At 44.7% G+C, this 27860-nt stretch overlaps 1 protein-coding gene across 1 annotated transcript in view; it reads right to left on the reverse strand.

Annotated features, from left to right (window-relative positions):
• Positions 1-27860, reverse strand: part of LOC107195104 (teneurin-a) — a 93603-nt gene that overhangs the window by 22641 nt on the left and 43102 nt on the right. The window contains exons 5-8 of the mRNA XM_015584881.1: positions 14751-15031; positions 5033-5152; positions 3659-4317; positions 2876-3089 (exon numbers count right to left, since the gene is read on the reverse strand). Of these exons, the coding sequence (XP_015440367.1) occupies positions 2876-3089; positions 3659-4317; positions 5033-5152; positions 14751-15031 (1274 nt within the window). The remainder of the gene's footprint in view (positions 1-2875; positions 3090-3658; positions 4318-5032; positions 5153-14750; positions 15032-27860) is intronic.

Consider the following 27860-nt stretch of genomic DNA (forward strand, 5'->3'; position numbering starts at 1 on the left):
TGTGTAACCTCGCTGGTTACACGACGCTAATCTCGAACTATGAACCACTAAGAGACATTTTTGTTCTACACTCCTCGGTACTGTGTATTCAAAAGTCATCCCACCACTGGTTCCACGAAACTTTCATCGATGATTTATTGTACTACCTGACATATCGAGTTCATTGCCAGCGTAAATAATAGGGGTGAGAACGTTCAATGGATCATCAGGTATTTCACAATTATATTGTTAATACTGTCTATAACCGCGTTAACAGATAGCACCTATCGTTACCATACTAATCTACCGATCAAAAAGTTCGTTCCCCTTTCACCGACAACCCCACAACCCTCGGATAGCGTAGGCGGCTTCTTTGTTAAGGTTGTTTTCAAGATGTCTCGGAAGACGTCGTCCAGAGAGAGAGAGAGAGAGAGAGAGAGAGAGAGAGAGAAAGACAGAAAGAGAGGGGGCGGACGCCGGTGATTGCGCCCTGGGCGCCGACGAATGGGCCAACTTTTTAAATTATGGCATCGGAACAATTGCATTATTCCCGCGGATCCCAGCTGCCCCGGGGAAATTATGAAACTTAATTCCAAAGCGTCCCGGCGACGCGGGTCGCGTGGTGCCATCCGCTGCGACGCGACGCATCGGTACCGCGCGGGACCGGTTATATGTATACACGGTTGCACGACGTTCGTTCGCCCGGAGATGAGGGAAATTCCTCGTGGATTCTTTGCCCGTTACGGATGCGGCACGTTCGTCGAACGGTGGATCGCCCGGTTCGCTGGGTTTTTATTAGAGCCACGGGAACGCAGGGGTCCTATCGATCCGCGATCGGAATTTTTGTAATATATTACTGTGTTCTTACGTGTGGCGCGCACGGGGGTGTTGTCGGCTAAGAGATTTTTCGCGACTAGAACGCGGGCTCGTGATTGAAAAGTTCGAACAATATTCCCTTGAGTGGCGCAACCGATTTTAAATAATATCGCGGAGGAAGGCGCGCTGTAGAGGAGACTAGGGCAGATAAGTTGTAACATAGTTATAATTTTCTGAACGACAAATTTGGCAACGCAGCAGGATGCCAGAGCCGTTTGAAAATATTGATATCGTCAGTTTTATTGCAACAATCGATCGTCAAGTGTCTGTTTTGTAGCTACAGGTTAAATTTTTATTTGGAGCACGTAAGTAAATGTCGTCCTAGCACTTTTATTTCAATTAACCACCATCAGAAACCGTTTGAATTTTTGCTTCTTTGTCGCAAACGAATCGTTACACATTGGTTCATTATAATATGTACGCATTTCGGTAATCAGATTATTTCCTGATTGAGGAAAACACTTTTGAGAAAAAATTGTGAAAACTTTTTTTCTTACAATCTGCCCGGTCTCCCCTACTCTATACAGTAACAAAACAGTAAAAAAAATAAAAAGTATGAGATTTTTCATCCAACACATTTGAGCATATACTGCACTCAAGCGGATATCGAGCTTAAGAACGTTTTGAAGAAGCAGGCAGGGGTGAAGTTCGACAAATGAGCCCGACATTTCATTTTAATATCGAGGGTTTTCTCTTTCACTCCCCTTTAAACGACCCGATCGCCAAAGAAATACGCCCTCAACCGCAGAACCAGCAGTCACGGTGTCGCTAATGCGAAACGAATACTGGCCGCCTCGTTCTCAGAAAAATGAAAGGGACGAACGCGTTACGACGTAGCGGTGAAGATGTCATAGACAAAGTGTCGCGCGTTCTCCGCGAATAATTTCGCCATTCATTTCGAACGTCATTTTTCTGCTGGTCCGCGAACCGGTAGATTGATAGTGCTACTCTCGACATATTTTTATGAATGATTGTTTGTTGTGACTCTTCCTTTTAGAAATTCTACGCAAATTTGAATCACTAACACCGAGATCCATTCCGATTAAGTAGATACGAAAAACACTGTATGGTATTTGGTACAGAAAGGTAACTTTCTGCATCGAAACGGTAAATTTCGTAAAATTTTAACGAATTCTAGTTAATAGATATGTAATGAACATGTTTTTAAAATCCACAGTTCTAAGCTACAGTTGTTTTGATTTACGAAAGACAAGGGTCTGTCAATTTTCGTGAATGCAATCAATCGATCCTTTTTCTTTTCCGAAACAATCGTCTAGTGGAATCGGTAGATTTTAACCCGTATGGAAATTCACGGGTGCCTGTTCGTGCATTAATTATGGGAACAGGCAGGCTATGTTCGCCGGGAATAGGGAGCGTGCATTACTAATATCTTGAATCTCTCCGGATCGAGAGGGGGGTTTCAGGACGTACGGTTGAATTACGGGGTAAATTAATGGCGCCGTGACAAATATGAAGAAACAACATCCGACGCAGAAATAGACCAGTCGGAGGTAAACGTTCCGGGCGAGCCGTGTTTCCGCTGGTCATTTTTAACGGTTAAATTATTGCGCAGCGTCTGGTACGCTCTGGATACAATGTCCCTGTTAATGAACCGATGCTGGATCATCTGCTGCGTTTAAAGACGCATTTGAAATCCGTGTCTCTATCGTTCTTCGCGTCCCTTGCAGTCTCAATTAATCTTCATTTGTTTTTTTCATCGCGTCGACAGGACTCGTGGGAATTGAATAATGAAGCGTGATGGTTCTTCGTATTGCACTCACCACATGTTATTCATTTAGGTCTGTCGAGGAAGGAATGACGAGGGCAAGCAGTGTTTTTGATTTTCGTGTTACTTCTCGACAGAAGTTTTTGCCTGTTTACTACTTCAATTATATATATTCATCAATTGTACGAAAAGATTACGTTCTACTAAGATCTATTCTACTCGAATCAATGATTATGGACAGTAGATAATTGTAAGTATCGTCCAAGGAATTAGAACTCAGAGAGATTGACTTACGTTCATCGCAGAAGTCGCCCTTCCATCCAGGATTACACACGCACGATCCCCTAACGCACTGTCCGTGTTGATTGCAATCAGGAACTTGGCAGTCGCCTAATGGTATGTCGCATTCGGCACCTTTCCAGCCGTCCTCGCAGTGACACATACCGCCGCCGTATTGTCCGTGGGAGGAGCAGAGGACCGGGCACACGCTCTTGCTGCAGTCGGCTCCCTGAAATTTTTATCGGTACTTCCGTAATCTGCGTCGTTTCCGCCATAAAGGTGATCGACGGGCGTCTTTAGCGATAACGTTTCCACAGAGGGGGAGGGAGGACGCTATTCCTCTCTTTTAGTACCGTGAAAGTACCAGAACCCAACGAACTTAACAGACCCGTCTTAATGCAACGCGACGAAATAGCTTCGAGTCACGGTAGACGTATCTTCAAGTACGTATTATATATTCCAAACGATTATTAAATTATCTTGAAATGAACTAACAAAATTCCCAAGAAATATTTTCCCTGCCCATCATCAAATATTCATTTCTGTATATAAAATAGGAGGACCTAGCCCTCTGTCCTGTTCTATGAGGGTAGTCGAGGTGTCATTTACCAACTATTATATTCGACGCGATACTTATCTACAGACACCCCAACAGTGACAGGACCCCACGGGTCGCCCTTCAGTCGAGTGTTAACACAGATAAGCCTAACAGTTTAAAACACCCCAACAAGAACAGGGTTCGCTATACTGTTCAAAGACCATCGGCCGTCTTGACGGGGGAAACCCCAGGATACGCACCTGATACCCATCGATACAGTCGCACTTCCCAAGATAACACGATCCTCGTCCGGAGCAGTCGTTCGGGCAGGTAGTCGAGACTCCTTCGGCTTCGGTGACGACCAGAGTGACCTTGTACGGCTGCAGCTCGTCGTTGTAGACGGAGAGAAACCAACGACCTGTGTCTAGATACTGTAGCAGACTAACGTTCACCATCATCGGCTCGACGATTGTCCGTTTGATCAGAACATGTTGATAGGAGGACACCGAGCGGGCAACCCGACGATTCGTCCGAGCGTCCTGAGCGGCCGTTTTCATGAAGCTGACCGCCTCCGAGGCGGTGTCCCTCTTCAGCCTGTGGTCCACCCGGCCACCCTTCACAAACTCGACGAAGTCGTATTGTGTGACGCTCGGCGCGACGTTACGTCTACCGTACACGGCGAAGTTCGCGCCCCAAGGTAGAGTCAGGTTCAGCCGGATGAACGCTGGCTGCTTGTTACGGAACTCGGTGTTCCAGAAGTTGTAAGGCGGTATGACGGCCGAGTGAGCCACGTTGTAAGCTTGTAGCTCGAGCACCGCCGGCCATTGTTGCGCGGACTGCTGGATCTGAGGATCGCTCTGTTGGTCCCCGGCGCTGTCCGACGCGCTCGAGTGTTCCGCTGTGCTTGTGGGCAGCGACTCTGAGCAACGAGGAAATGCGTTTATTAAGGGCTAGGTACGGTTCTAAGTTCTGTAATAGGTGAACACATCGCCGGAAGTTGTCAACGTTGGAGCATTAAATGAATTTAAAACAGTGTATATGTACTTTAATTATTGGTTTAATATTATTTCGAGAGACGAAGCGATGGGAACGTATAATCATTTTCCAGTCGAGTTTGTTCTTCATTATGCCTAATTTACCACTACAGTATTTCTAATAGTCTACATAACAACGCCAACGCAGACGTGAGTCCACGTAAGTTCCCTACGCGTCTCGATTTGCAGAATTAATACTGCAATATATTCCAAGAAATGCTATCGAGAGTTTCCATGCATAAGTACCGAGCTGCTATATTTTTCGACGGATGAAGATTTGATTTTCCGATTCTAAAAAACTGAAGTCACAATCAGTATGCATGTTCAAGCGATAGATCAAAGTACCTATTAAAATTAATTGCAATTGTTTCGATCCTGTTAGAAGTATATCAGACATGTATTCTCCATGTTCAATGTATATATTTTTGGTTTGATATTATTCACGTAGCCGTCATTGTATCGGTGTGCCCGCGACGTCAGAGCAGAGGAAGCCATTCGAACGTGGCAGACGCCATCCAAAAGCAATTACCGTGAGACGTCGTACACGGGAGTATTTACATCATGCAGAGTGGATGCAAATTGATACCGCTCGATATTTACCTTCGGTCGGTATTTGCGTTGATATCGGGTCGTGAACGTGCGCGTTCTCGTGAGTGACAGCCTTGACATCTTGGACCACCACGCATTTCGTGCTGTCTATCGGCCGCATGGAGCTCACTGCTGAAAAGAAAACAGAATTCACGGTTTAACACGACGGCTGTCGCATGACTGACTGGCAATGAGCACGAGTATCATTGAATCGGGGGAATTTTTTGATTTTACATTAATATATTACGAAAAAGTATGCCTGTAGCTTGAGCATTTCGAGAAGCTCTCTAGGAGGGCCGAGACATGGTTCGGAATATAGCATACCGTATAATATTGCTAACGTAAATGGATGGAAAATTGTTTTCGATCATGAGATATTAAATACAGGAAATGGAGATTTACAGACGAAGAATTATAGAGTCTCCTTCAGTACTCTAGCGTTCAATATTTCTAACGTTGTATTATCCTAAGGATAATAATATCGAATTCACGACGTGAATCTGCCACTATTGCCCACACTAAGACCGCTCCCCTCTCCACCCACGTGTACGGAACAATTACCGTCCGCGACAGGGCCGTATATTAAATGCAGAAACAGAGGTACAGGGACTTTATCATTCGAATGCCTTTCTTGAAAAGTTAGCAGCGTTCCCCGTAGCCGAAGGAGAGCCCAGTGTCCCGGCGTAATTCGAAAGCGATTGTTCGAATTTATGAACCCATTAGACTGCTCCAGGACGTTCGACTAAAGCCCCAGTTCCTGATTCCTGGCGCAATAAAAGAGTCTCGTAACGGTGCTATTTTGTCTCAAGTGGCGCGCCGGTCCACGTACATTAAGAATATAACGAGTTGATTGCGCGCCCGTCTTTGTAACGCGGTCAACACATGTGTGTATAAAAATCGTAACTTCGAAACGAACGGCCACAATGGCGTATAAAGCTGCTACGATTTAATATCGAGTGCGAGGAAGGTGGACAATTTTCGTGGGCGCGGAGGGTGCGTCGGGTAATCAAGCGTGACCCGTGAAACGAACCACTGAAATGGCCACTTAGCTAACGCCTTTGAATTTTAGGGAACCATTATTCTGTAATGGAAAGTAAATATTTATTGCAACGATCCCCTGGCAATATAATATCGTGCTTTAAAAGTATATACAATTTTATTTCATCGTAGTTCAACTATTTATGTTGGAACACTTAACGCTCATCAGTCACAGAAGATTAAGTGGCACCGCGACGCGTAGGTTATTGCAACACCGGTCATCGATATTTCACGTTCGTTTTTTCCGCTCTTTTTTTTTTTGATATATTACGGATGAACAGCGTTCGCTGTTCAGTATAATTCTAGAATCGAGAGGTGAAAATAGTGAACGATGGAAATGTCGATAGATGTTTCGATTCTAGTGTGCCCTCTCTGACTGACTTTTTTTTTCATATAAACCGACGTTTCGGGCGCGCAATGTATTTATGGAGCAAATGTTATATTATATCCCGCGTATACCCGCAGCCATTGACAAATTTTGCGAACGTAAAATGTTTCTTATTCGCCTCTATGATTTTCATTATGAAATTTCGTCGCGATCATTCGACGGAACGAATTTTTCGCTATAAATCGCCGTTAAAATCGAAGCGACATTTCGAATCGGGAATTTCTCGTTATAAATCACTCATTGGTGCACGCCGGAACCATACGTGATCTTCGTTATGAACGGTCCTCGTGCATATTCCACGGCGTAATTTTTGTTATAAACCGTGGAGGGGTCATTGGGGTGTACACGTACCTACGGTGGGGGTGAGTTTCATTACACGGGGAACGTATGAGTTACAAAACGAGTCATCGCGTGGGTGTAACGCAATTTTCCGCGTGAGGTTTTAGAAACTGATGTTATTTACATGCAGCTAGAAGGTAATAGGGTAGTTAACGGTTGGTTAAAAGTTGGTTACGAGCTCGTGTATGAATATTTATGCCCGGGATTTTACTTCCGTGGACATGTGTCGGGGATACCAATTATACACAAGATGCTCGTAACAAAAGTAAATCCAGCTCTGTCATAGTTGTGGCAGAAAAGATTGGCGGTCCAAGCTAAACGACAAATCATCCCTTTGCTTTGTCAATTTTCCTTACAAAAGGGAAATTATGCATGATTGCTGGAAAATCAGCTTCACATGTTCATTCCGTTATTTGTAAGCGGATTAATATGGAGTTGTTCGATAACTACTCGGCCAATTTTCGTTTTCGGTTAGGTCAGCGAACGTATGTGTATGTATTAGGACAACGATGGTTAAGAAAACGTAAACAGGAAATTTTATATTGGTTGTAAAGTACGCAAATCCATTTCTGAATACAAATGTGGAAAACCATGAAGCTATCGGGACGGTCCAGGAAAGGAAATACAGGAATTTCGTATTGCAAATTTCCATTTCCGCCGGTGATATCGAGCTTCCCGATTGGACGGTTCGACTGCGTCGCGTGGATAACAAACACAACAAATGCAATAAAGCGGACGCAATAAATCAAACGGACGGAGGGGGGTGGAGGGTGTGACGGCGAAAAGGAAAAAAATGGGGGAGGGGAAATGAACATGAAATATTGATGACCATCGCATGATTCTCTATTTGTCAGATCGTTCTAGCGGCAATAATGCGCGAATTCAATTAGCCGGCGCGAAAGCATCGGTGCGTTGATAAGCCAAGAGGTCGTTAGGCACGTTGTATTGCGAGCTTTCGCTTTTAAAAACTCTCGTTAACCCGCGTAATTAATTCGCGGCGGACACAGCTACCGGGACAGATAATTAATTTAGCCCGCGATAACCCTCCACCCCCTGGGGGCCCCGCGAAGAAGGATTTTATTCCAGAATTCATCGCTGTGTTTTCATTCGACGGACCCCTGGCACTTATTTCCGCGGAAAACACTAATATAAATGAACGAAGGAGGAAAGGCCTTCCACTTGACGTGTCCGTCTTCTTCATTACGTTAATATAAACTGAACCGTTCATTCGATGTCTTTCATCCCTACATTCTGCATTGAGTTATTATGGCGTGGGGTAATAGGCGGTTAACATGTGTATCTTATTTTATTTCTAAGACGTAATGAAATATTTACCATAACAAGAATAGGATAATAAAATATTGTATTTGAGGTACGGAAGTATTTGCTTCTATCAGGGATTGCTGGGGATTTACACCTTCTTCTTTCACGCTTCGGAGGAACGTCTTTATGACAAACTTCGTTCAATAAAGCGGCTGTTGTTGAGAAAGCGATTTTAAAGGTTTCAATTTCCAGTTACGTCGATAATTTATGTACTCCACCGATTTAAAAACTTCCCCGGAGAATTCACAGTTAATATGCAAAGGGATGGTAGTGAAAAGAAAGTAGGAAAGTGGGAAGATTCCAGTTGATACAGTCTGGTGATATTATCAAAGATTGCAGAACGATTTCCTGTATCATAATCTTATACTGTAGCACATTTAAAAGAAACTTATGAAAATACGCGAGAAGTTAATATTAGCCTTTAATCTGCCCCCATTTCAAAGACTATAAAGCTTATCTTCAATATCGTCCTCCCTTCGTACCCGTTTATCATCGAACCCATCGTTCAGCGCCCCAACATTTGCCCTATCAAGCTCATCCATACACGTCACCGGGGCTGCATTTTTCCGCAAGGAAGCGACAGCAACAATAGAGTGCACGTGCAATTACGGCCATCGTGTCCCTTTGATTCTGCGTGTCAACCGTGACGGACAAATTACCGTACTCCGTGTGGAAACGTCCACGCATGCGAGGTCCCGCGGCCACCCGGGGAATCGACTCGGCCTGCAGACACTGCGAAATAACTGGAAAAGAAACAGCATTCCCCGGGGACTGTCGCTGCCAGTTACGTAACCATCGTTCAAATCGAGTTGCAGTGAACTCCGAATGACCCCATTTCGGGAGCATCAAAAGTAACCGTCGTTTTGTCCTCGATTCGAGATACAGTTCCTCTCTGCTTCGACTTAACATTAAATCCAAATCAGGTGTAATTTATTCACCTTAAATTCTGTTCAATCGATGCTATCACTATTTCACTCTATTTCGCACAATTTTTGATAGAAATATTATCGGTACATACCACTGTATGCCATCGACCACGAAACCAGGAAGAAATAATAAAGTCAGTGGAAATTTGAAGCGATCGAGGGCCCATGTTTCACCACCTTGATTCTCTATTTGATTCGAGATGGGGGAAAAGGTAAAGTCGGCTGGGAACGACAGGCGAGGCTCGTTTCGACGAGAGCAAAGGAACAACTTTTTCAATTATATTCCCTCGGATCGATAGAACGATTCATTCCCGAGAATGATTCACGTTCTTATCCGTCAAAATATCGCTACGGATACATTTTTGTTCCCCTTGTACGAAGGGGAAAGCATTGTTACCTATAGAAAATCTTGAGTAACGAATGTTTTATTGTCGCGGATATAGTCTGGATAAACCGTTATGGGTTCAAAATGATTAGAGACTTCAAAGGAAAGATTCTCTTATGCTGCGAAGTAAAAGAAGATTAGATTTACTTCCAAGGTATTTTGATGGAACAGTTGGGTGGTCCCCTTGTAACTTACTAGATGGATTTATTTTTTTTGTCAACTTCCTACACAAAAAGGACAATCAAAGATGGATGACCCTAAAACATTGCCAATTAAATACAACCAATCTGCCGCATATGAAACAAAGATGGAAGAGTACCAATAACCGTCCACAATAAAATTGATAAGCAGATAATATAATCTCGAACAAAACTGAACATACCTACACCTTGCAAAAAAGCCGGAATCCCTCAATAAATATAAAGCTTCGAAAATGTCCGAACCTGACCCACATAACTTCACCGAACACCCCTCCACTCCCGAAACCCAGCCCGGTCAAAGTTTCCCGTGGGTTGGCGGCAGCGAGTCCCGCGTATTACCGCAACGATAACTTCCGCCGGAAGAGAAATCGAAACACACGCGTCGGACAGCCAGAAAAATGGCCAGAAACTACCGGGCAATACGTTCCGCGGGGCGAACGGGTGGGGGTTGGGTAAGCGTGTTTCCGGGACGTCGCGTCGCGGATCGTTCCCCAGAGGAGGAGGAGGAGTCGTGGGAAGAAGCGCGCGTGGCCACAAAAATCTATCCACGATTATTAATAGCGACCATTCGGCCGGTACCGTCGGACAAATAGTCGAGGAAACAGGGACGCGGGTGTAACGAGGGCGATATTTAAACCGAGGGAAGGAGGGCGAAAAACCAACGGTCGACACGAGCGAGTTGAATCGATCGATGGGAGAAGGAGGAGGGCCTTTTGTTGCTTTCGCTCTCGGAAATTACATCGAGGGGGGGTCGAGGAAACGCAACCCCTTGGAGACGAAGCTGGAATCTGGAAAAGATTTCGGAGACGGTGGACGCGTTCGCAACACCCGCGTGCGAGCGCCCGCATAAATCAAATTACCGAAAAGCAACGGGCGGCTCGCGTGCATGCGAAATCTGCCTGAAAATCGGCGGCAGAGAGAGCTAGCCCGGGCGACGTCGACCGCCCTGGATGAGTCTGAATCGACGACGGGGGCCAGGGACCGAAAGCGTGGGGGAAGGGGTTGGGAGTCGGGGGACGGATGGCGCGTGAGCGTGGAAGAGGGTAGTTTGGATGCAGTAGCAAACAGGCAGATTGGATTCCCGAGTCGATTTACCGGAATGCAGAAATAACAGCTGGCAAGGTCTCCCCGAGGCCGATCCGGCTTTGCAATCTCCTCCTCTTTTCTTCATTCCGCTTTTCAGACACTCGCCGGGAGGGACTAGACGGGGGTGGGTGGTAGAAGAATGCAGACACGCTGGATTCGTGGGACAGGCGGGAAGGGTGGGGGAACGGGGTTGGAGAATGTTATATACGGGGTGGTACTTATGGAGTGACCGGGACTGTCACAGTCTGAAACTTGGAGGTGTGTGGTTGGGAAATTGATTTGAGCCGGATGATATTTCGTTCATTGATAATTTTGGAAGGTGGGTACGATTAATCGCGAGCTAGGAACGAATGCGTGGGAGGAAAATGGAGCTGATGTTGTCTTGATATGTTTTGATATTGTGAGAAACGAATGGGCTTTTATAAAGATGTTATCAGTGTAGCATGTTGCATGTAGAAACTGTTGGTGATAAATGTACAAAGTTACGTTGTAGATAATTTCACGGGGGCGGCGTTAAATTCATAGAAAATGGTGTCCACCGTTCTATAAACTAACTGAGAAAAGCTGTCTGAAGTTGCTTCCGTTACGAACAATGAAAGACAAATGTTAAATTCATCGACGAAATAAAAAATCGAGGGTAGCTAGGACCCTCTATGCAGTGATTGACATTGTATCAATATTTTCAAAGCGCCAGTTACTGTCAGAAATAATGAAAAGAGTACTCGATCGAAAAAGAAAAATTGCAAAAAAGCAATCACTTTTTCCCCGCGTGGAAAAGTGTACTTTCAATGCTTTCACGTGCACAAAGCAAGCGTTTTTCACGATGCAAACTACCCCCTAAATTAAATGTTCTTTAAACGAACAGTATATCCGTCTATATAAATTTCAGAGACGATCGTGTCTGTACGAAAGACGGCTATATTTTATGAGACTCACCCCGTATACGTATCCGTAGGACAATGCGACCCTCCCCCGCCCTCCCCCATTCTCAAAGGCACCCTTCTTTTCCATCAAATCCCCTTTATTCCCTCCGCCTTCGAAAGATAAACCGTAATGCTACTCCGTCGGAGACCTTGACCGCCGTTCGGATTCGGGGATTTGTCGACTCGGGCTGAATGCAAAAACACAATTTCAAGCCCATCCCCGCCACCACCACCGCTGCCAACCCCCAGGGCCTCTGTTTCTCGTTGATAACGAGGGAGCGTTAATTTCTCTAATCGGTGCCCGGTTCGTTTTTGCGAGTCGTTCTTCGCCAATTTTCGTGTTACTGGACAAAGTAAGTCACTCTGTAAATTCCACTCCACTTCTACTCTTTCAACCCTTTGCCTATACCATGCTCAACACGGTAGAATAATTCATAGGGGTTGAAAACAGATCTAGATCTGTTTCATTCCCTGATAGAACTAAAAAGTTCAGAATTAAAAAACTAATTATTCGGGACAGATGTTAAATAAAATAAATGTGACTGGAATTTGAGAGATTCAATGGGGTTAAAAAGTAATAACTTTCATTTCAACTGAATGTTTCTGTTACGAATTTTTGTAAGTTGTATATCCGGTACGTACTCAATTTCAATATAAAAATGTTACTGTAAATGAGTTCCACCAACTTGAATTCTCCTTCTACGTCCACTCTCTAAAAATTAATAGCTTTTCCTTCGCCAAAGAGTAGTTTTAATGAAAACCACGGAATTTTCGCCGTTCTTTCTTTTTTTTCTCCATCAAATTTTCATCAAAACCGTCGAGCGACGATATACGTCTGACGACGAGGACTCGTCGTTTCGTAGCTTTCTCTTCTTCTTTCTTTCTTTTTTTGCACCGTGAAATCTCAGTGAAAATCATCGGGCCGCGAAATATCCGAGGAGGATGCGCCGCTCCTAAGCTGGGACGCGAGGGTAAACACCAGGAAGGGGACAGTCGGTTGACACAGATGCTCCCGCGGGCCGTGCACCCCCAAATTAAATGCCGTTTAACGACGGAAGTCCGGATCTTTGGTAGGAAGTGCAGCTACGACGTAACGCGTGACTAGCGCAATGGTTCATTTAGCCGCGGTTACCTCCATCCGGTTTAGGGGAGAGGTGAAAATATTGCTGGTCGATGGCGTGGAAGCGCCTCGACTGTGTTGCATGGCGAAGAATTGGGACAATTGTGTGCTGGTTAAACTGTGCGTGACATCAAAGAGTAAAATTCTCTCCTCGTGCATTCATTGATAATCTACAGTTCTGCATTTGTAATGTCATCCATGACATCCTAATACGAATTCATACCCTTGAATTTTTCATTATAACCGTTCTTCCCAAAATTTCTATTGATATTAAACAGTTTATCGTAATAATTTCAAGTCTGATTATACAGATTTTCGAAGCATCTCTGTATGGTTTTGAAGCGAATGGGGCTAAATGTTTTTCAAACGATCGAGTGTCTAGCGTAGTCCTTTTGGCCAATAATCGACCTAGGGACAGGGCGCATCGTTCACGCGAAGGGTGAGAGAAACGAAGAGAAAGGGTGAGCTCGCGTGAATCGATATCAAGCCACTGTCCGCTAATAAGATGTCTGGTAGCGTGGCTGTGACGTTGAAACACACAGACGATTCAGAAGAGCGAGGTTTTACCGGCAATAAATTTAGGATCCTCGGAGCTTATAAGGTCGATTCGAGGAAAATCCCTCTATTCTGCGATGGGCATTAACCCCGAGGGGGGCCGCAGCCGTTGCTACTGTAGCGGTTTAGCGTGGGAAGTGTAGGTAAAATTGCGTTTCCTTTTCCTTTCTTCGTGATAATCGAGTTCACGTTATTATCTCGTTCAAGTGTCAGAAAAGCGTGACGAAATTTCTCGTTCAGAGTTGATAATTGAATGACAAAGCTATTGTTATTACGACAGCGGGGCCTTTTTTCAGTTCACTGCGTGGCATGCAAACAATTTTACCCAAACGACATCCGTTCCTGTCACAGAGTTCCATTAAATCTTAAATATTGTCTATTACTTTGCAGGTAAACGATTATAATGGAAATTTTTTATTAACAAAGAATATAAATTTTCTTATGATGTGTTTTGTGACTCGTTGATTTTTCCAAATAACTTTTACCAAGAGAAAAACAGTATTGCAATATAGAATTGGTAAAAATTCTATTCGAAGTGGGGGAACGGAATGTAACAAGTGGGTCACAGTGATCCCTCGGGGGCCCCTGATGATCCTTACGAGGATCTGTTCCCTTGAGATCCACTTCAGATCCCCCAAGTGTTTCTAATTCTCAATTATGCATACAAACATCATCCAGCAGAAATCATCAATTGTCACTGAAATATATTGAGATATACAATTGGGATCAATGGGCCTCGACTGCCCAGAAATCAAAATACAGTTCATCTATTATGTATGAGTAGTTAGTTACGTGGATGCCCGATTCGCGGCTCGCAGCTCTTATTTATCCGGGCGTTGCACTATAATTCACAGGTATTCGGCCCCCGGAAAATCCTTCTACCCGTTAATCTGCGATTTACGGTACAATAACTCATTATCAACTTGCAGATTCCGTTAGGTGGTACAATTCTCGTCGTCGGAATTCACCGGAACTTTGATTTGCCTAACTCACGATATAGTAGCTATCTACAAATAGAACCTCTGGGCACGGAGCGCATTAATTTGTTTACTGGGATCTCTAATCCCGAATCAGTGTGGGTTGCCCTTATTCTACACTCGGTTCAATAATAATGTACTCAACTTTTATCAGCGACAATTTAAAATAGCCATTAACATTTCCATCGTACACTACCATCTAAAAAGCGTCTATACACTTTTCCAGTTTTTTGATCCAGTTTTCTACCAATAAAAAGCAAAATAACTTCAATACAGAAGTCGATCAGGTTAGAAATCACTTGTTGGAATAGAAATTAATAATTAAAGAAATTTAATGTAAATTTTCATTCGATAGATCTGAAAAGTTGTACACATCCTCTGAGTAGGAAAATGTCCCTTTCCTAAAAATTACCGTAAGAATTCTCCCGGTTCTGTCTACTTGAATTCAACATTATATTGCGTCTACTTACTAGCGAAGTAAGCCAGCATCGCTGTCAGCGCAACAGCGAGGAGGATCAGGGCGATCGAGAAACATTTCCAGGAGCATCTGTGCTGGCAACGTTTGTCGATGTGAAAACGTGACGGCGAATACGGTGAATAATGTGGGACCGCTGCCGCACGAAGTGGAAATCCTGGCATTACCATGGCTTGACCTTGAGCACCGACCGTGCCTGTGCCACCATTTCCAGCGGCTGCCCCTAGACCACCACCTAGGGAACCGACTGTCACCTGCTGTTGGGGTGGCGGAAGTCTGTAACAGAAAATTAAATAATCATTACCCTTCTGTACAAATTATCCGTCCGTCAATAGTCTCCATTCGCAACGTCATTCTCCATAATAATAGTAATGACAAATCGATAGTGACACGTGTCATTGAAGGCAGATAGAATCCATGTGTAATTCCAATAATGTTCAACCTTCTTCCCTTTGATAAAGACATAAAATAGAAAATTACAATTTCATTTGAAGTAAATGTAGTTTTTGGTAACATTGTGAAAGTTATACAATAATTTCTGAAGAATTTACTTTAGTGTACCAGAATGCACCAATAAAAGGTATAATACCACAATTCTCTAAAATCTCTATACAGTTAGCTTTATCCGGCCAAAGCCAGGGTCGAAAAGTCGCGCTTTCAAAGCTCAAGTCCACATCCTAATTTCTCTATTATACACTTTTCAAGTCGATTCTTCCTAGTTCAACCCCCGCGTGACAATTCTATTCAACCGTCAACGCATTCACAACCCTCCCGAACAAAACAAACCTTGTATCCGGCGAGTTGTCCGGCGACGGACTAGGCAACAAACGTAACAAAAAAAAAAAAAAAGAACGGAGGAACATTCGAGGAAACGTGGAAAAAAGAGGCGTAAGCACGTTCGGCGGGCCGGCGACAACGAGACAGCGCGTAAAAATCGCTCCCATTAACCTCGGGACCGGGGGTGGTTGTTGTGTATATCGAACGAGTCGACGCGCTTTCGGAGAGGTCGGTTCACCCGCCGGGAGGGGGTGACAGGTTAAAGCTTCGCCCCGTCGGACCTACGTCAAGGATTTTATTTTCATCACGAGCGATATTTATCTTCATCCCTCTGTATCGAGAGGGGGATGAAACCGGGGGGTAGGCAACGTCGAAACAGGGATTTAACACGCCCCGCCCGGACGTACAGGGTGATTCGAAAGGTAGCGTTAAAAAATTTAGTAGGCGCATTATTCATCCTCGAAAAACGGATGTCCTGGCAAATTATAGGGCCTGCAATCACTTCGCTTTGTAAACACCAAGTACCGTAAATATTAGGTTGAGGAATCTATGGACTGATATGAAACTCGGAACAACTGAAGTATAATGGAATAAAAACTTGTAGCTAAATTGCAATTACGCAATTATGTTATTATGAACTTAATTATGAAACCTTGGAAGTGGTGTTTCATGTGATGTTTTTTTGGTAAAGTTTACATAAAAATATTTCTGAATTAAATGTCATAAAATGATCATTATGAAGGTGTGAAAAACGTGGTACCTAAAAAAAAGGTTAAGTCCAGTTGTTATTAAACCGAGCATATCTGTACATACATTATATAATTAACACAGTTTTAAGAAATTATTCAGAGCGATTCGTCAGACTAAAAGAACGAGGTTCTTCTGGCTTACGTCAATAGTGGCGGACGGCAATTTAGCAAAATCTCCGTCGAATAACCGCTCAAGAGGTTCCAGACGCTGACACTCTTTGATCCTCTCGACAGCGTAATAGCGAGTGTATTTATGAAACGGTCTCACGAAAGAATTTTCGTCCTCAGCGGTATCGCGAGGACGCCGAAGCGTATTTCATATTTCTTTTTTCAATATTTCACCGTCGGCGGCCTCGCGGGGGCCGGAACGGTTCCCCGTGTTTGTCTAGAAACGGGATCATTAAGACGCGTCTCACCACGCTCGCGTAACATATAAGTTATTTAACAACGCTCGACAAATACCATAAATAATCGCGCTCCGCTCTCGGCCGCTTTCGCGATCCTATAAACGTCCGCTCATATTTCCTCGGGCAGGAAGCAATCAGACACGACGCAAAGAGAGGAGACGAAGAGGAAAAAACGACGAAGAGAAGAGAGGGGCCGAAGAAAGTGAGAGGAAGAGGGAGGAAGGATAAAAAAAAAAAGGAAAACATCGCTGGCAGAAGTCCCGGCGTCGTTGCTTAGCCGACCGAGAGCGAGAGAAGAAACGCGGGGAGGAATACACCTCGCGCAATAAATATTGCTTTTTCTTCGGGGATCATTAAGTTGAGAACAGACGGCGGCAGAATATTAATTTACTAAAAGTATCGGCGGCGGTCCACGGTCGCAAGAACCGGCAGCCAACGAAAGAAACTTTAATGGCGAAATAATGGGGGTCTTAAAAGTTGGACGATGGCCAGTGACATCTTATTCGATGTTTGAATCGTCTCGCCGCCGAGATATCTTTCTCGTTGCCCGTCCGTCCGTCGCGAGCAATTTACCGCGAGAAAGAAAAAAATAAAGCTCCACGATACGTATCCTCTCATAATATTCGTTGACTCTCTGTCGTCGTAATTATATTACCCAACGGGGAGGGAGACCAAACTATAATTTTAATTTCACAGCTGCGGCACACGCTTACCAAAAAACGACGGTTTCCTCGACAATCATCGTGATTCGAAAAGACCTTCTCTTTTCAGATCCCAGGAGGACCTGGAGACTTCTTCGCCTTCAACCGTTCGTGGTTCACTCTCCCGTTTAATTGTCATCGAATACGCAATTCCGTAACGCGCTAGCACTAATCAACCGGCGCGCTGCACCGCGGATAAAGATTTAATGAGATTGCGTTGCTGCGCGCCAGCGTGGGGAGGAGACACGGCGGCGGCGAATTTTCCCGACAGGAGAGACAAATAAATACAGCTTAGGTTAAGAACCTTCAGACAGCTGTACCAGCGTGTTTCACTACGGACAACCGGATTCCTGATTGCACGTAACGGACAAATGAACCGAGGGGAGAGTAGCTGAAAACAAGATGAACGACGGACGAACAGAAGAGGAGTGGGGAACGGGGGGGTGGAAGGGGAGGGATGAAAGCACGGCGGAAGAACGGAGTAAGCAGCAATTCGGCGCGTTAACGCCGCGGCCCCTCTTCAAGCCGGGTTAATCCGTTTGCGCGAGTAATTCAGTTAGCTGAAATTGGGTTATATTTCCTAATCGATACGATGGATTAGGTTATCCCGCCAGTGCGTTCGATGGATCCTTCGTGACGGTGCATACACACCCCCTTTTCCGAGCCACGTTGCGTTTTTCATCGTTATTTTCATTCGTTGTTACTTTCAATAGGATATTGGCAGATTTTATAGAGCGAAAGGTTGAGTAACTGGTAAATAGTTGAAAAATAATAATGATACTTGTAGTATACGTGTACTAATTTTAAAAGGAAGGGGATGGAAGATTTGAATAATGACAAAATCGTGTGTTTTATATATATATATATGTGTGTATCTATTACACCTACATTTTTTAAAGGTGATTACTTTAATGGAGAACAAGTGATCGATTTGGATTATATATTTACACTTGACATACTTTGTTCGAAATGACAGCTATTACAGACCAATTCAATGGCATGAAGCCTAATTTGAGGTTGATTAAGTGACGAGGTTGAACAGTTTTTGAACAGTAATGATGTGAACGCGTTTCAATATCTCTCTTATACAATAGCCTCCCGTATCCGAACTAATAGGGAGACATAACTATTCGGATAAACGAATTTTCGGTTAATGAAACAATCAATTTGCTGACACGAAACTTCGTGTATTTAAATAGAGATCAAGAAAATTGATAATTTGTTCAAATATTTGTAGATCCTATATTCGTATATTGGGGTTTGCAGATACGAGAAACTCTACTGTACTCCGCTAACCGTATATAATTCAGAATATAAATCTAATAACGACAATAGCATCACCGGTTCGCTTAAGCCAGCGACCTACACCCCGAAATAAAAGAAGAACGGACGCACGGGCGTGACGCGAGGAGCGAGATTCGCCGGAAACGCCATTATAAAATCCATCCCCTCTCGACAATAACAAAATTCGCGTAGCAAAGTGCACAAGTGTCGCGCACAGAAATCCCCGAATGAAACACTACGTTCAAACAATTCCCGGAGTCAAGAAATCCCCCGGGGCGTCGATAAAATTTCTGCTTTCGCTACACAACATTCTCTTCTCCTCTGTCCCAATGTTTGGCGCGCGCGCGCGCGCGCCCTTTTCCACCCTCTGCCGTCCCTATTCCGGCATTCTAATTCGAGGCACGTTCGACGTTTCAGGTGGCTCGCATCCGCGTTTCCTTTGCTCGTCCTGTCGCTCACTCTTTCACTCTCTCTCTCTCTCGAAAAACGTGCCACCCGACCATAGAAACGTCCTCCCCGGTGTGTGTTACAACACCTACACCGATTAAGCGAATTGACCGAGCCTCTGTCGTCTGATACATTGGAAGTTAAAAAGGTAATTGCTGGTGGCGTTGCTGTCACATATTGAGTCGAGTGTTGTCTGAGTGGAAGATTGGACCGGGGACAGGAGCTGCTGCCCCGGCGGCCGACTCGACGTGGTTGGGATATATAGGGCCGTGAGCGTGTGATCCAATTATGATGTAACGAACGCGTCGTTACTCGAAACGCTCGATAACAAGCGTACGAAGCCTCTGAACCATGGTCAGACATCAAACGTTCTTTTCTGTCCGGGGGCCCCCCGGGCCGGGACCACTTCGTTAAGACTCGTCTCTGTTTCTGGCTTGCGCTCCTCTTCCTTCGATCGTGTATACACGGTTCGCCTGGCTCTCGAGGGTATTATCAGTCGAGAAACGCCGAGCGGAAGTAGGAAATCGGTTCGATTCGAAGAAACGGACGCGATTCGATTCCGTTCTTTCCGCGTATAAATGTAGAACGTAGACGGGAGAAGTCACTGGACGTATTGTGAAATTTAGTATTGTTGCCGGGAAAGAAGGATTCCGACGCAAGGTCACTTTATTGGGGGTGAATCACGGTCGACTTAAACGCAAGTTTTACTTTAGCTTCTTGTCACGTACGTGGCCGGATAAGGGATGTACAATGCGGATGGGTTCCAGGGTGATGTATTCTTACAGACGACTCAATTTGATCGTCCTAGGTTACCACCGCCGTTGTGATACCTGACGTAGACGTAACTTTCACTTTTACGGTCTCGCTGCGGCCTTAACCCTTGTCACGTGGAAGGGATGTGAAGTTGAATGTGGTACTAGATCCTTTTCGTAATAAATTCCGTTCTTCCTGGAATTTATTGCTTCTTTGTTTAGAAATGGTACATTCAAACTCAACGCCTAGACTACTCATTACGATACACTAGGGACAGTTAAAAAATAAATTCTGTAATTTGGAATACTCGATTGTACTGCTAACGGAACTACAATTGATATAATTACAACTCATTACGATGGTGTGTTGACGCAAAATGGTGTGTACTTTAGACGATTCTATTGTTTCTCCTTCAGAATATTTTTTAAATTTCAAGGCATCCGTTTGTCGTTGGCGCGAGTCGCCAAAGTATGGATGGGTAAGAAAAAAGAAATCGAGAAACGTGGACGCGTTTGTACGAGCACGGTTTATCTGATCTCTGGAAACACGACGGATATACGAGAGCGTAGAGGAAGGCGCGACGAACAGCCCCGGGTGGGGGGGTGAGCGCAGGTAGAAAGGCGAGATACGTACAAAGAATTCTAATAAAAATCTGACACCGGGCGTGCAAAGCGTTCTCGAAAGAAAGATAAAGTGACACAAAGATCCGTAACCCGACGCGGAGGTCGCCGGGCTGAAATTGAATCATACTTCCAGGTGAGAAAAAAAAAGAGATTATGTCCAGCGCGTCGAGAATAACGAAGTTGCTTGCCCGTAGGAAAGGTGAGAAGGCGATCGCGAACCGTTAAGTGAAATTTGTAAAGAGTATACTGGTAAATGGGAAGTCCAGAATCAGCTATATTCAAAGTTAAGAGATGCCATAAATTATAGAAACATCCGCAGTCTACTTAGTACGTGTCGATGACAGTGCACTGTGAGATATATGTAGTGTCAACCTGTCGATCATATACAGTATTACTGCAATAAGCTGTTTATTGTTCACATAACTATCTTGCTTGCATTGCAGCTACGAAATACATCATTTTAATCGTACTTCCTTTTACTTTCACCAATCAGTATTTCAAATACATATTACTGAAAACTAGACTCCAATTACGTCCTGCAATCTCAACTAAACTTCTCGTGTCCAAGCGAACGATACCAGAAGTTGGACACTCAGGAGGGAAAGTGAGCTTGATGACACTGTTTCACGTTGATAGAGGTCCAGGTTTCATCATTAACCGCGTTTGAGGGCCAATCATCACGTCCCCGTACCCTCGTTCTATACATATATCCTCGCGCGCGTTGCGTTTCCTCGTTACCGGTCGAGATTAATATTCAAAGAGGAACGCGCGGAATGAGATTCTCCCGGTGCTGGAAAGCTAACGCCCCCTAAACTACGCAGATCATCGAACAGGATGAGAGAGAAACAGAGAGAGAGGGAGAGAGACAGTGAGAAATAGAGCTCGGAGATCCTGGGACCTTTAAAATCGCGATAACGTCGTCCTTTCCTTCCCAGGCGCGTCACCTTGAATATCCACCCTGGATCGCGTCTATTATTAGCAAGCTTGCTCTTAAGGGTGCCACCCTTGTAAAAGAAAGGGCGGAGCCTTGGGAGGTGGCGGCGGAAAGAGAGCAGGGGGTGAAAGTTGAACGTGTTCGCGGGTTACGCTACAAGACGCCAGAGCGGCACGGTAATCGGGCGATTAAAATTATAATCTCGACGTAATCACGACGTTCTATTAAGGGTCGGCCCGGGGTTGCTTCTAATTAATATTAAAAGAGCGAAATTAATAATTAGCGGGAGGACGGAACGTTAAAGGCACCGAGCTGCGAAACATGGTGTTCCCTTGTTCTTTTACGGTCAAGACGCGAACGACCATCGCTGCCGACACGATAATTACGCTCCTCTGATACGTTCGACTAGTCTCCACTCGCGGTTAATTGCGATTCCCCTGGTCGTTTCGGGGTTTATGGTCACCGTGTTGCCACGATCGACGTCCTACGAATCAGCGATTGAAATTATAATCGGGAACTTTATGGGATCGTCGTTGGAATTTTACGACGTCTGTTGGAAACTCTGTAAGAAACGATCTTTTACTTGTACGGCGATTAATTCGTGCTATGACATGTCTATTGAAACTGTAAGGTATCTGGTTGTACAGATCGACAAATTCATCACCTACATAAAACGTATCGAATAACGAATAAAAGATAAAAAAGTGGTTTGCTATTTTTAAACGATTAAACGTGGATATTCCAATATTTATAATAAAATCATATTTCTTCTTGAAAGAAGGGACACTTGGCAAAAAAATTATCTAATCTGATTGAGGGCCAGGATGACACTCTTAGATACTGTTGCTTTTCACTATGTCTAATTCGAATATTATTCTGCCCAACTCTCTATGGATGATACACATCTAGATGCCTGCTAAAGACGAGTCCTTGACTGAACAAGTATTTATCCTAATAGACATTCTAGGTAGATAGAACTCCTTATTTCCACTGTTACCAATTAGTCCTCCATCCGAGTTGGCTCAGCTTAATTCTTCTCTGACTTTGTCTCCAAACTAAACGACATCGATGCACGAGAAAAAGTGGATATTCGTCACAAACATGATCAATCGACCCATCATTCTTCTTCTTACCCACTGCAGAGTTGCGTGGACGTCCATCTGTTTCTGTTTCCGCAACTTCTAAATGGATTTCTCTTCATTGAGGTGTCCATCATCTTTACGCCAGGGACAGTAATAGCGCCCCTAACTGTGGTTAACGACGAAACCGACTCTTCCGAAAAGCGCCGTCGTCTCTCGCCGTTCCCCCTTCGAAGAATCGACGTAACGCGACATGGCGGTTCGGAGGAGGACGTTCACGGTCAGCGGCCTCTTATTAACCGACCGGGGGTCGGAGCGGCGCGGGATGAATCTTTAAATGGGTTCCGTGGTCTCGTGTACCCGACAGTTGAACACGAGACCGGACCGAGCTAATGTCAGGTCGCAACGTTATAAAATGTGACACCAGGCAGCTGCTGCTGCTCCGCTCGGTAACACAATCCCGCGTAAATCCTGTCTCCTCTTCTGCGCTCTGTGTACCAGTTCCCGTGGTTTATTGCTAGCTGGTTTCATCCCGTTAAAAGGATACCAGCTGCGGGCTACGTTACGCAGAAATCGGAGTCACCCGACGTTCTGATAAGGGGAGTTGCGCGAGTTATGTGTTGTTTGTGTCTTGAACGAAACGCATCTATATTATGTATAATACTTTAATCAGAGATGGACAGATTCATTATCTAGATAAAACATTTCGAATAACGATTAAAGGATAAAAAAGTACTTCGCCATATCTGATCGATTAACGCGTCAATTTCAATTTTTGTAATAGGATAATGTTTTCTCTTGTACGAGTACACAGTTATCAGACGATTATTTTGCCTTAATTTTCGAAGGTCGGAAAGACGATCGTAGACACTGCTATTTCCCTATATAATATTCGAATAAAATTGTGCTCAACACTGATTCCAATCGTACGTTTGATAAGACACATTCTCTTTTTATTAAAAGTCCCAGTCATCGAAAAATATTTCCACCTCTTATTAAAGCATGGAATGATCAACAACAATTACAAACGACGTTCGATTACAAATTATAGTCGCGTTGGACAAATACATGTTCCTTTTCGCGCAGACGAAGCAGCCCCCGATGCAAATGTATGCAAATACGGAGGGACGACCTTCGTCGAAAGCGAGACAGAGAGATCTCCGGCGAGGTAATGAATCGCGGACGCTACACAATTCCATGATAGCTGATAACGAGTCCGTTTGTTGTATCACTGGGTCTCTGAAGCCGTCCACGAGGCGAGAACTTCACGAAAATCTCTCCCTCTCTCCGCGGAGATACATTAGCTCCCCGGAATCGAACGGACGATCCGCAGGATCTCGTTCGAGGATCTCTCGCCGCTACGGGACGAGATAAAATCGCGCGGTTGCACGTGAGAGGAATCGCTCTCCCTTTCCATGGGGTCAGGTCTCGAATGAAAATCCAATCTTTCCTCGTCACGTCGGATTTAATGCATGGACGGCGAACGCAACGTAATCTCCCTTCCTATTGATATTTCATATTGTGCTCACGCGGCCATCCCCCCACCCCCCTAAACACGAAACGTTTTTATTCAGTGTAACATGTGTAAGAGGGACACGGTGTTACTTTGATCAAGGAATTTTCTGGCTATTTTCTGCATGTAAATGAAGCGATGAGGGTGGTCGTTTTGTTCTTGGCGAGTGATTCTTGGAGGAGTTCGTACGGGATCGTGGGTAGAATTTGTAATTCGATTTGTCCACTTTGAATCTTGATTAAGTTCTTTATGGATACATAAAAGTTTGAGGTGATTATGTACTCTCGCATTTTTCAAACGATTTTCTGTAGTTTTTGTTAAGCGTATATATTCTTTTATGTTTTCAGGACGATTCAATGCATGTGTCTTGAATGAAGTTGGGGAGTCCGTGCGTGTAGACCCCGGTTCAGAGCAACTGTTGACGTTGCTGCTGTCCCTTTTGTTTTATTGGTCGTATTATACGGTAAAACTGTTATACACGGTACAAACACTACAAACTAACGTGTACGTGTAGAATTCTCTTTTGTTTCAAGCGTCGAATTAAAATTGGCATTTCAGATAGGGCGCAGGCACGCTGACAATCACGATTCCTCGTTTTGAGGCGTCGAAACGAACGAGCTAGCGAACGGGCGAGCCCAGCTTTTCGTTTTGTCGCGGCTGTGCAATCTACCGACAAGCCTGCCAAATCGACTCGTCGATTCGTCCGCGAAATCTCATTGCTTCTGCCGGCTGCACCGTGTGATCAGGAACGCGGTTTGCGGGAATTAATAAAACGAATTGTAATGCCGACGACGACCGATATATTCCGGTTCTAAATATCGAAATGACGTCTAGGAGACTGTGCTTGGTAACATCCCTCGCGTACGTGCAATACGAAAATATAAAATAATACTAGAATTTCTAAAGTCTTTTTCCGACAGCATCTCGATCGAAACGCGCTGTGTCGCGTGAATATGCTACAAAGACTAGGTCGACGTGTTTTTATCGTTAACCCGTTATTCATGGTTGACTCGTTAAAGGGTGAGCCCTTGCGTGTGCAACGCTCGAATGCGAAATCAAAGCTCTACACGCTCTCGTGTCTTACACCTTCGTTCTGGCCCTGCATTGGGCCCAGGCGTAATATCCGTTTCGATTCGTTACCGGGCCATTGTCGACTTCGAAATCGTCAGCGTTTCAAAGTCATCGGGTAACGGACAGACAAACCGTGCCGGTGGGAATAATCCCGAGGAAACGGTTTCAAACGTTTCAACGTCGAGCTGAAGGACGTGTTAACGACGAACGGTTAGTGGACTGTTCTATGAATTCACCTGTGGTGTTCGTTAGGTTTCTCACCTGAATCAGGTGAATGGTGAAGCTTCTCCTAGATCATATTTTATAGATTTATATTATATTGGGTTGGCTGGTTCTTACAATTGTGTGTCGAATAAAAAATTTATCAACGAGTTCTGCTTCTTCCATCCAATCCTTTCGCCACGGAAATCGTCAAACGGAAAGTCGTCGTGCTGTGAATATACGAAATTACTCGGGCATGCTGGTTTCCATGTACGACAATGCTCTTGTTCGTTCTTAGATGCATGCATCCCTTAAAAATGCATACCTCTGTCGCCACACTGAATATCAACGCTCTTCGCGGCGAAGGGGTTGTTCTTTGGAGTCTGACTGAATAGCGCCTCCGCTCGGTGGATATACCCACCGGTTCAGATCTCTTTGAATCGTTCTGAACACCTGATGAAAGTTGCATACCATGTTGAATATTATTCGAAAGCAGAAATCTTGAAACACATTAGGCCAACTTAACAAAGTAAATGACAATTTTTTTAGTGGGACTCCTGGGAAACTATTTTCACAAATGTCACCTTCTTCGTATAAATATTTCACTTCCCCTCTTCTGTATACACAGTGTTGCACGTGATATCGACTACGCTCAGGACACAATTCACATGTAACTTTTGCCTACGTAGTAGCCAACGCTAACACACGCACACACTTTCAAACAACCGAACTGAATAGTTTAAAAAAATCGAACACCAACCGACAGTAAATTCTCCTCCTACCTTTCGATTCGCCTCGTCCAATCAAGTTCCTAGAACACTTTTGCAATTCAAAAAAATTCGTCTTCAACTCAACCCCCTCGGCGTACCTTCATCAGATTCTCCGATGAAATGACCGAATAGGATCAAAGTCTAGGTTTAAACCCTCGTTTCGTACCGACCGATCAACAAGCCTCGATACACCCTTGTCGTACCCCGGTCACGTTCGCGACTCCTGTTGGCGAACGGTGGGGGACAAATGACCCCACAGTACGGGCGCGGAAAAAAGTGTCGTCCGATGGAAGACGTTATTACGGGGGAACACACGGTGGTGGAGCTAGACGAGGAGTGGAGGGGTTGGTCGCGGAAAAGGTTTCGGTTACGTGTCACCGAGAAAGAGGGGTGGATCAGGTAGAACGAGACGGAGATATGGAACAGAAAGACCGTGACGGTTTGCCGTCTCTCGACGCAACGTGGAAGTTGGACGCGTCGAAGGATCGACGGAGGGATGTATCATCCGCGCGAACGAAGTTTCCCAGTATTCGATCATATCCCCCTTCCGTCGCGGATGAACACCGCCTGTCGCATTCTAACAATGCGAGCCACACGACGCAAGGAAAGAGGAGGTGCACGAGAAGAAACCCGCGAAACGACGGGAACACGGGAGGGAGAATATTACACCACGTGTGCCCGTAATAAGACTGCGCGCGTGACGATAATGCAAAAATACCTGGGGCCCCAACCCCCTACAACCCCCTTCCTACTTCTATACCATCCTCGACGTTTTTACTCCGTCTCTTTCTCTTTCTCTCTCTATCTCTCGTTTTCCTTCGTTTTCTCGTTATCTCGACATTCCTACCCACCCTCTTGTTTCCTTCTTCTTTCTCGCCCCCTACTACCCCCGTCGGATTCGCCTCGGCGCGTCTCATTTTTGCCGAGCGATTACGAGCTTAGCCCGTCTCGCCGTCCACCGCATCGGGGAAAACTTAAATTTAGTTCCGTGATGATTACCGTGCACCACCGGGCCGTGGGGACGTGGAAGGGGGGATTTCGGAACGGGACAGTTCCGCGGTCTGATTAAGCTTGATACCGACTGCTTTGTAGTGGCGACGTCGAGAAGCTCTGGGGGGTAGGTTTCGGGACGGTGTTACGGAATTATAGGGAGTGTTTTGTAACTTGTAATTAAAGGGAGTTCGCGGGGGGTGGGGGTGAGACTTTGAAGTGTTTGCTTTTGAAACAGTTAGACAGTGGTTTTAATTGGGGGAGAAGTGCTTGAGGAACGGAGGTATTTCGTTTTCGATACATAATTCTTCGAAGATCATACATATCGGTTCTTTTCACTGTGGCAGTGAACGTGTAAATATGATGTTCGTACAACATTATAGCGGTCACGCCATTCAAACAGGTTTTTCCTAAAATCATAACTTTTCAGTTATATTGTTATGGCAGCAATGTGCGATGTGGGGTGATAAAAAACAGATAGATCCGATATGAGAATGCATAATATTTACTGAATCAAGTAGCAAGTGTCAATTACTTGTTTACGGACTTTCTGATAGAATAAAAGAAAAGTTTTGCTCCGGTAGTAATATATTGGCGAAAATGCAGATGTTCAAGTTACACGAAGCCAGATTGGTTAAAGTTGTCGACATTTTATGCCTCCCTGTCTCATTTATTTCCTGATAAATTTCACTTCAATGGATAACCCCCGCTACCCCGCTGACTTTCATGCTTTCCAACCCTCGGGTTGCGCCGTATTTCGCCGGTAATCACGTTTTCGTTGAAAGGCAGCCGAAGAAGGCGAGCGC

The sequence above is a fragment of the Dufourea novaeangliae genome, unplaced genomic scaffold (genome assembly GCF_001272555.1).
Source record: "Dufourea novaeangliae isolate 0120121106 unplaced genomic scaffold, ASM127255v1 scaffold49, whole genome shotgun sequence".
NCBI lineage: Eukaryota > Metazoa > Arthropoda > Insecta > Hymenoptera > Halictidae > Dufourea > Dufourea novaeangliae.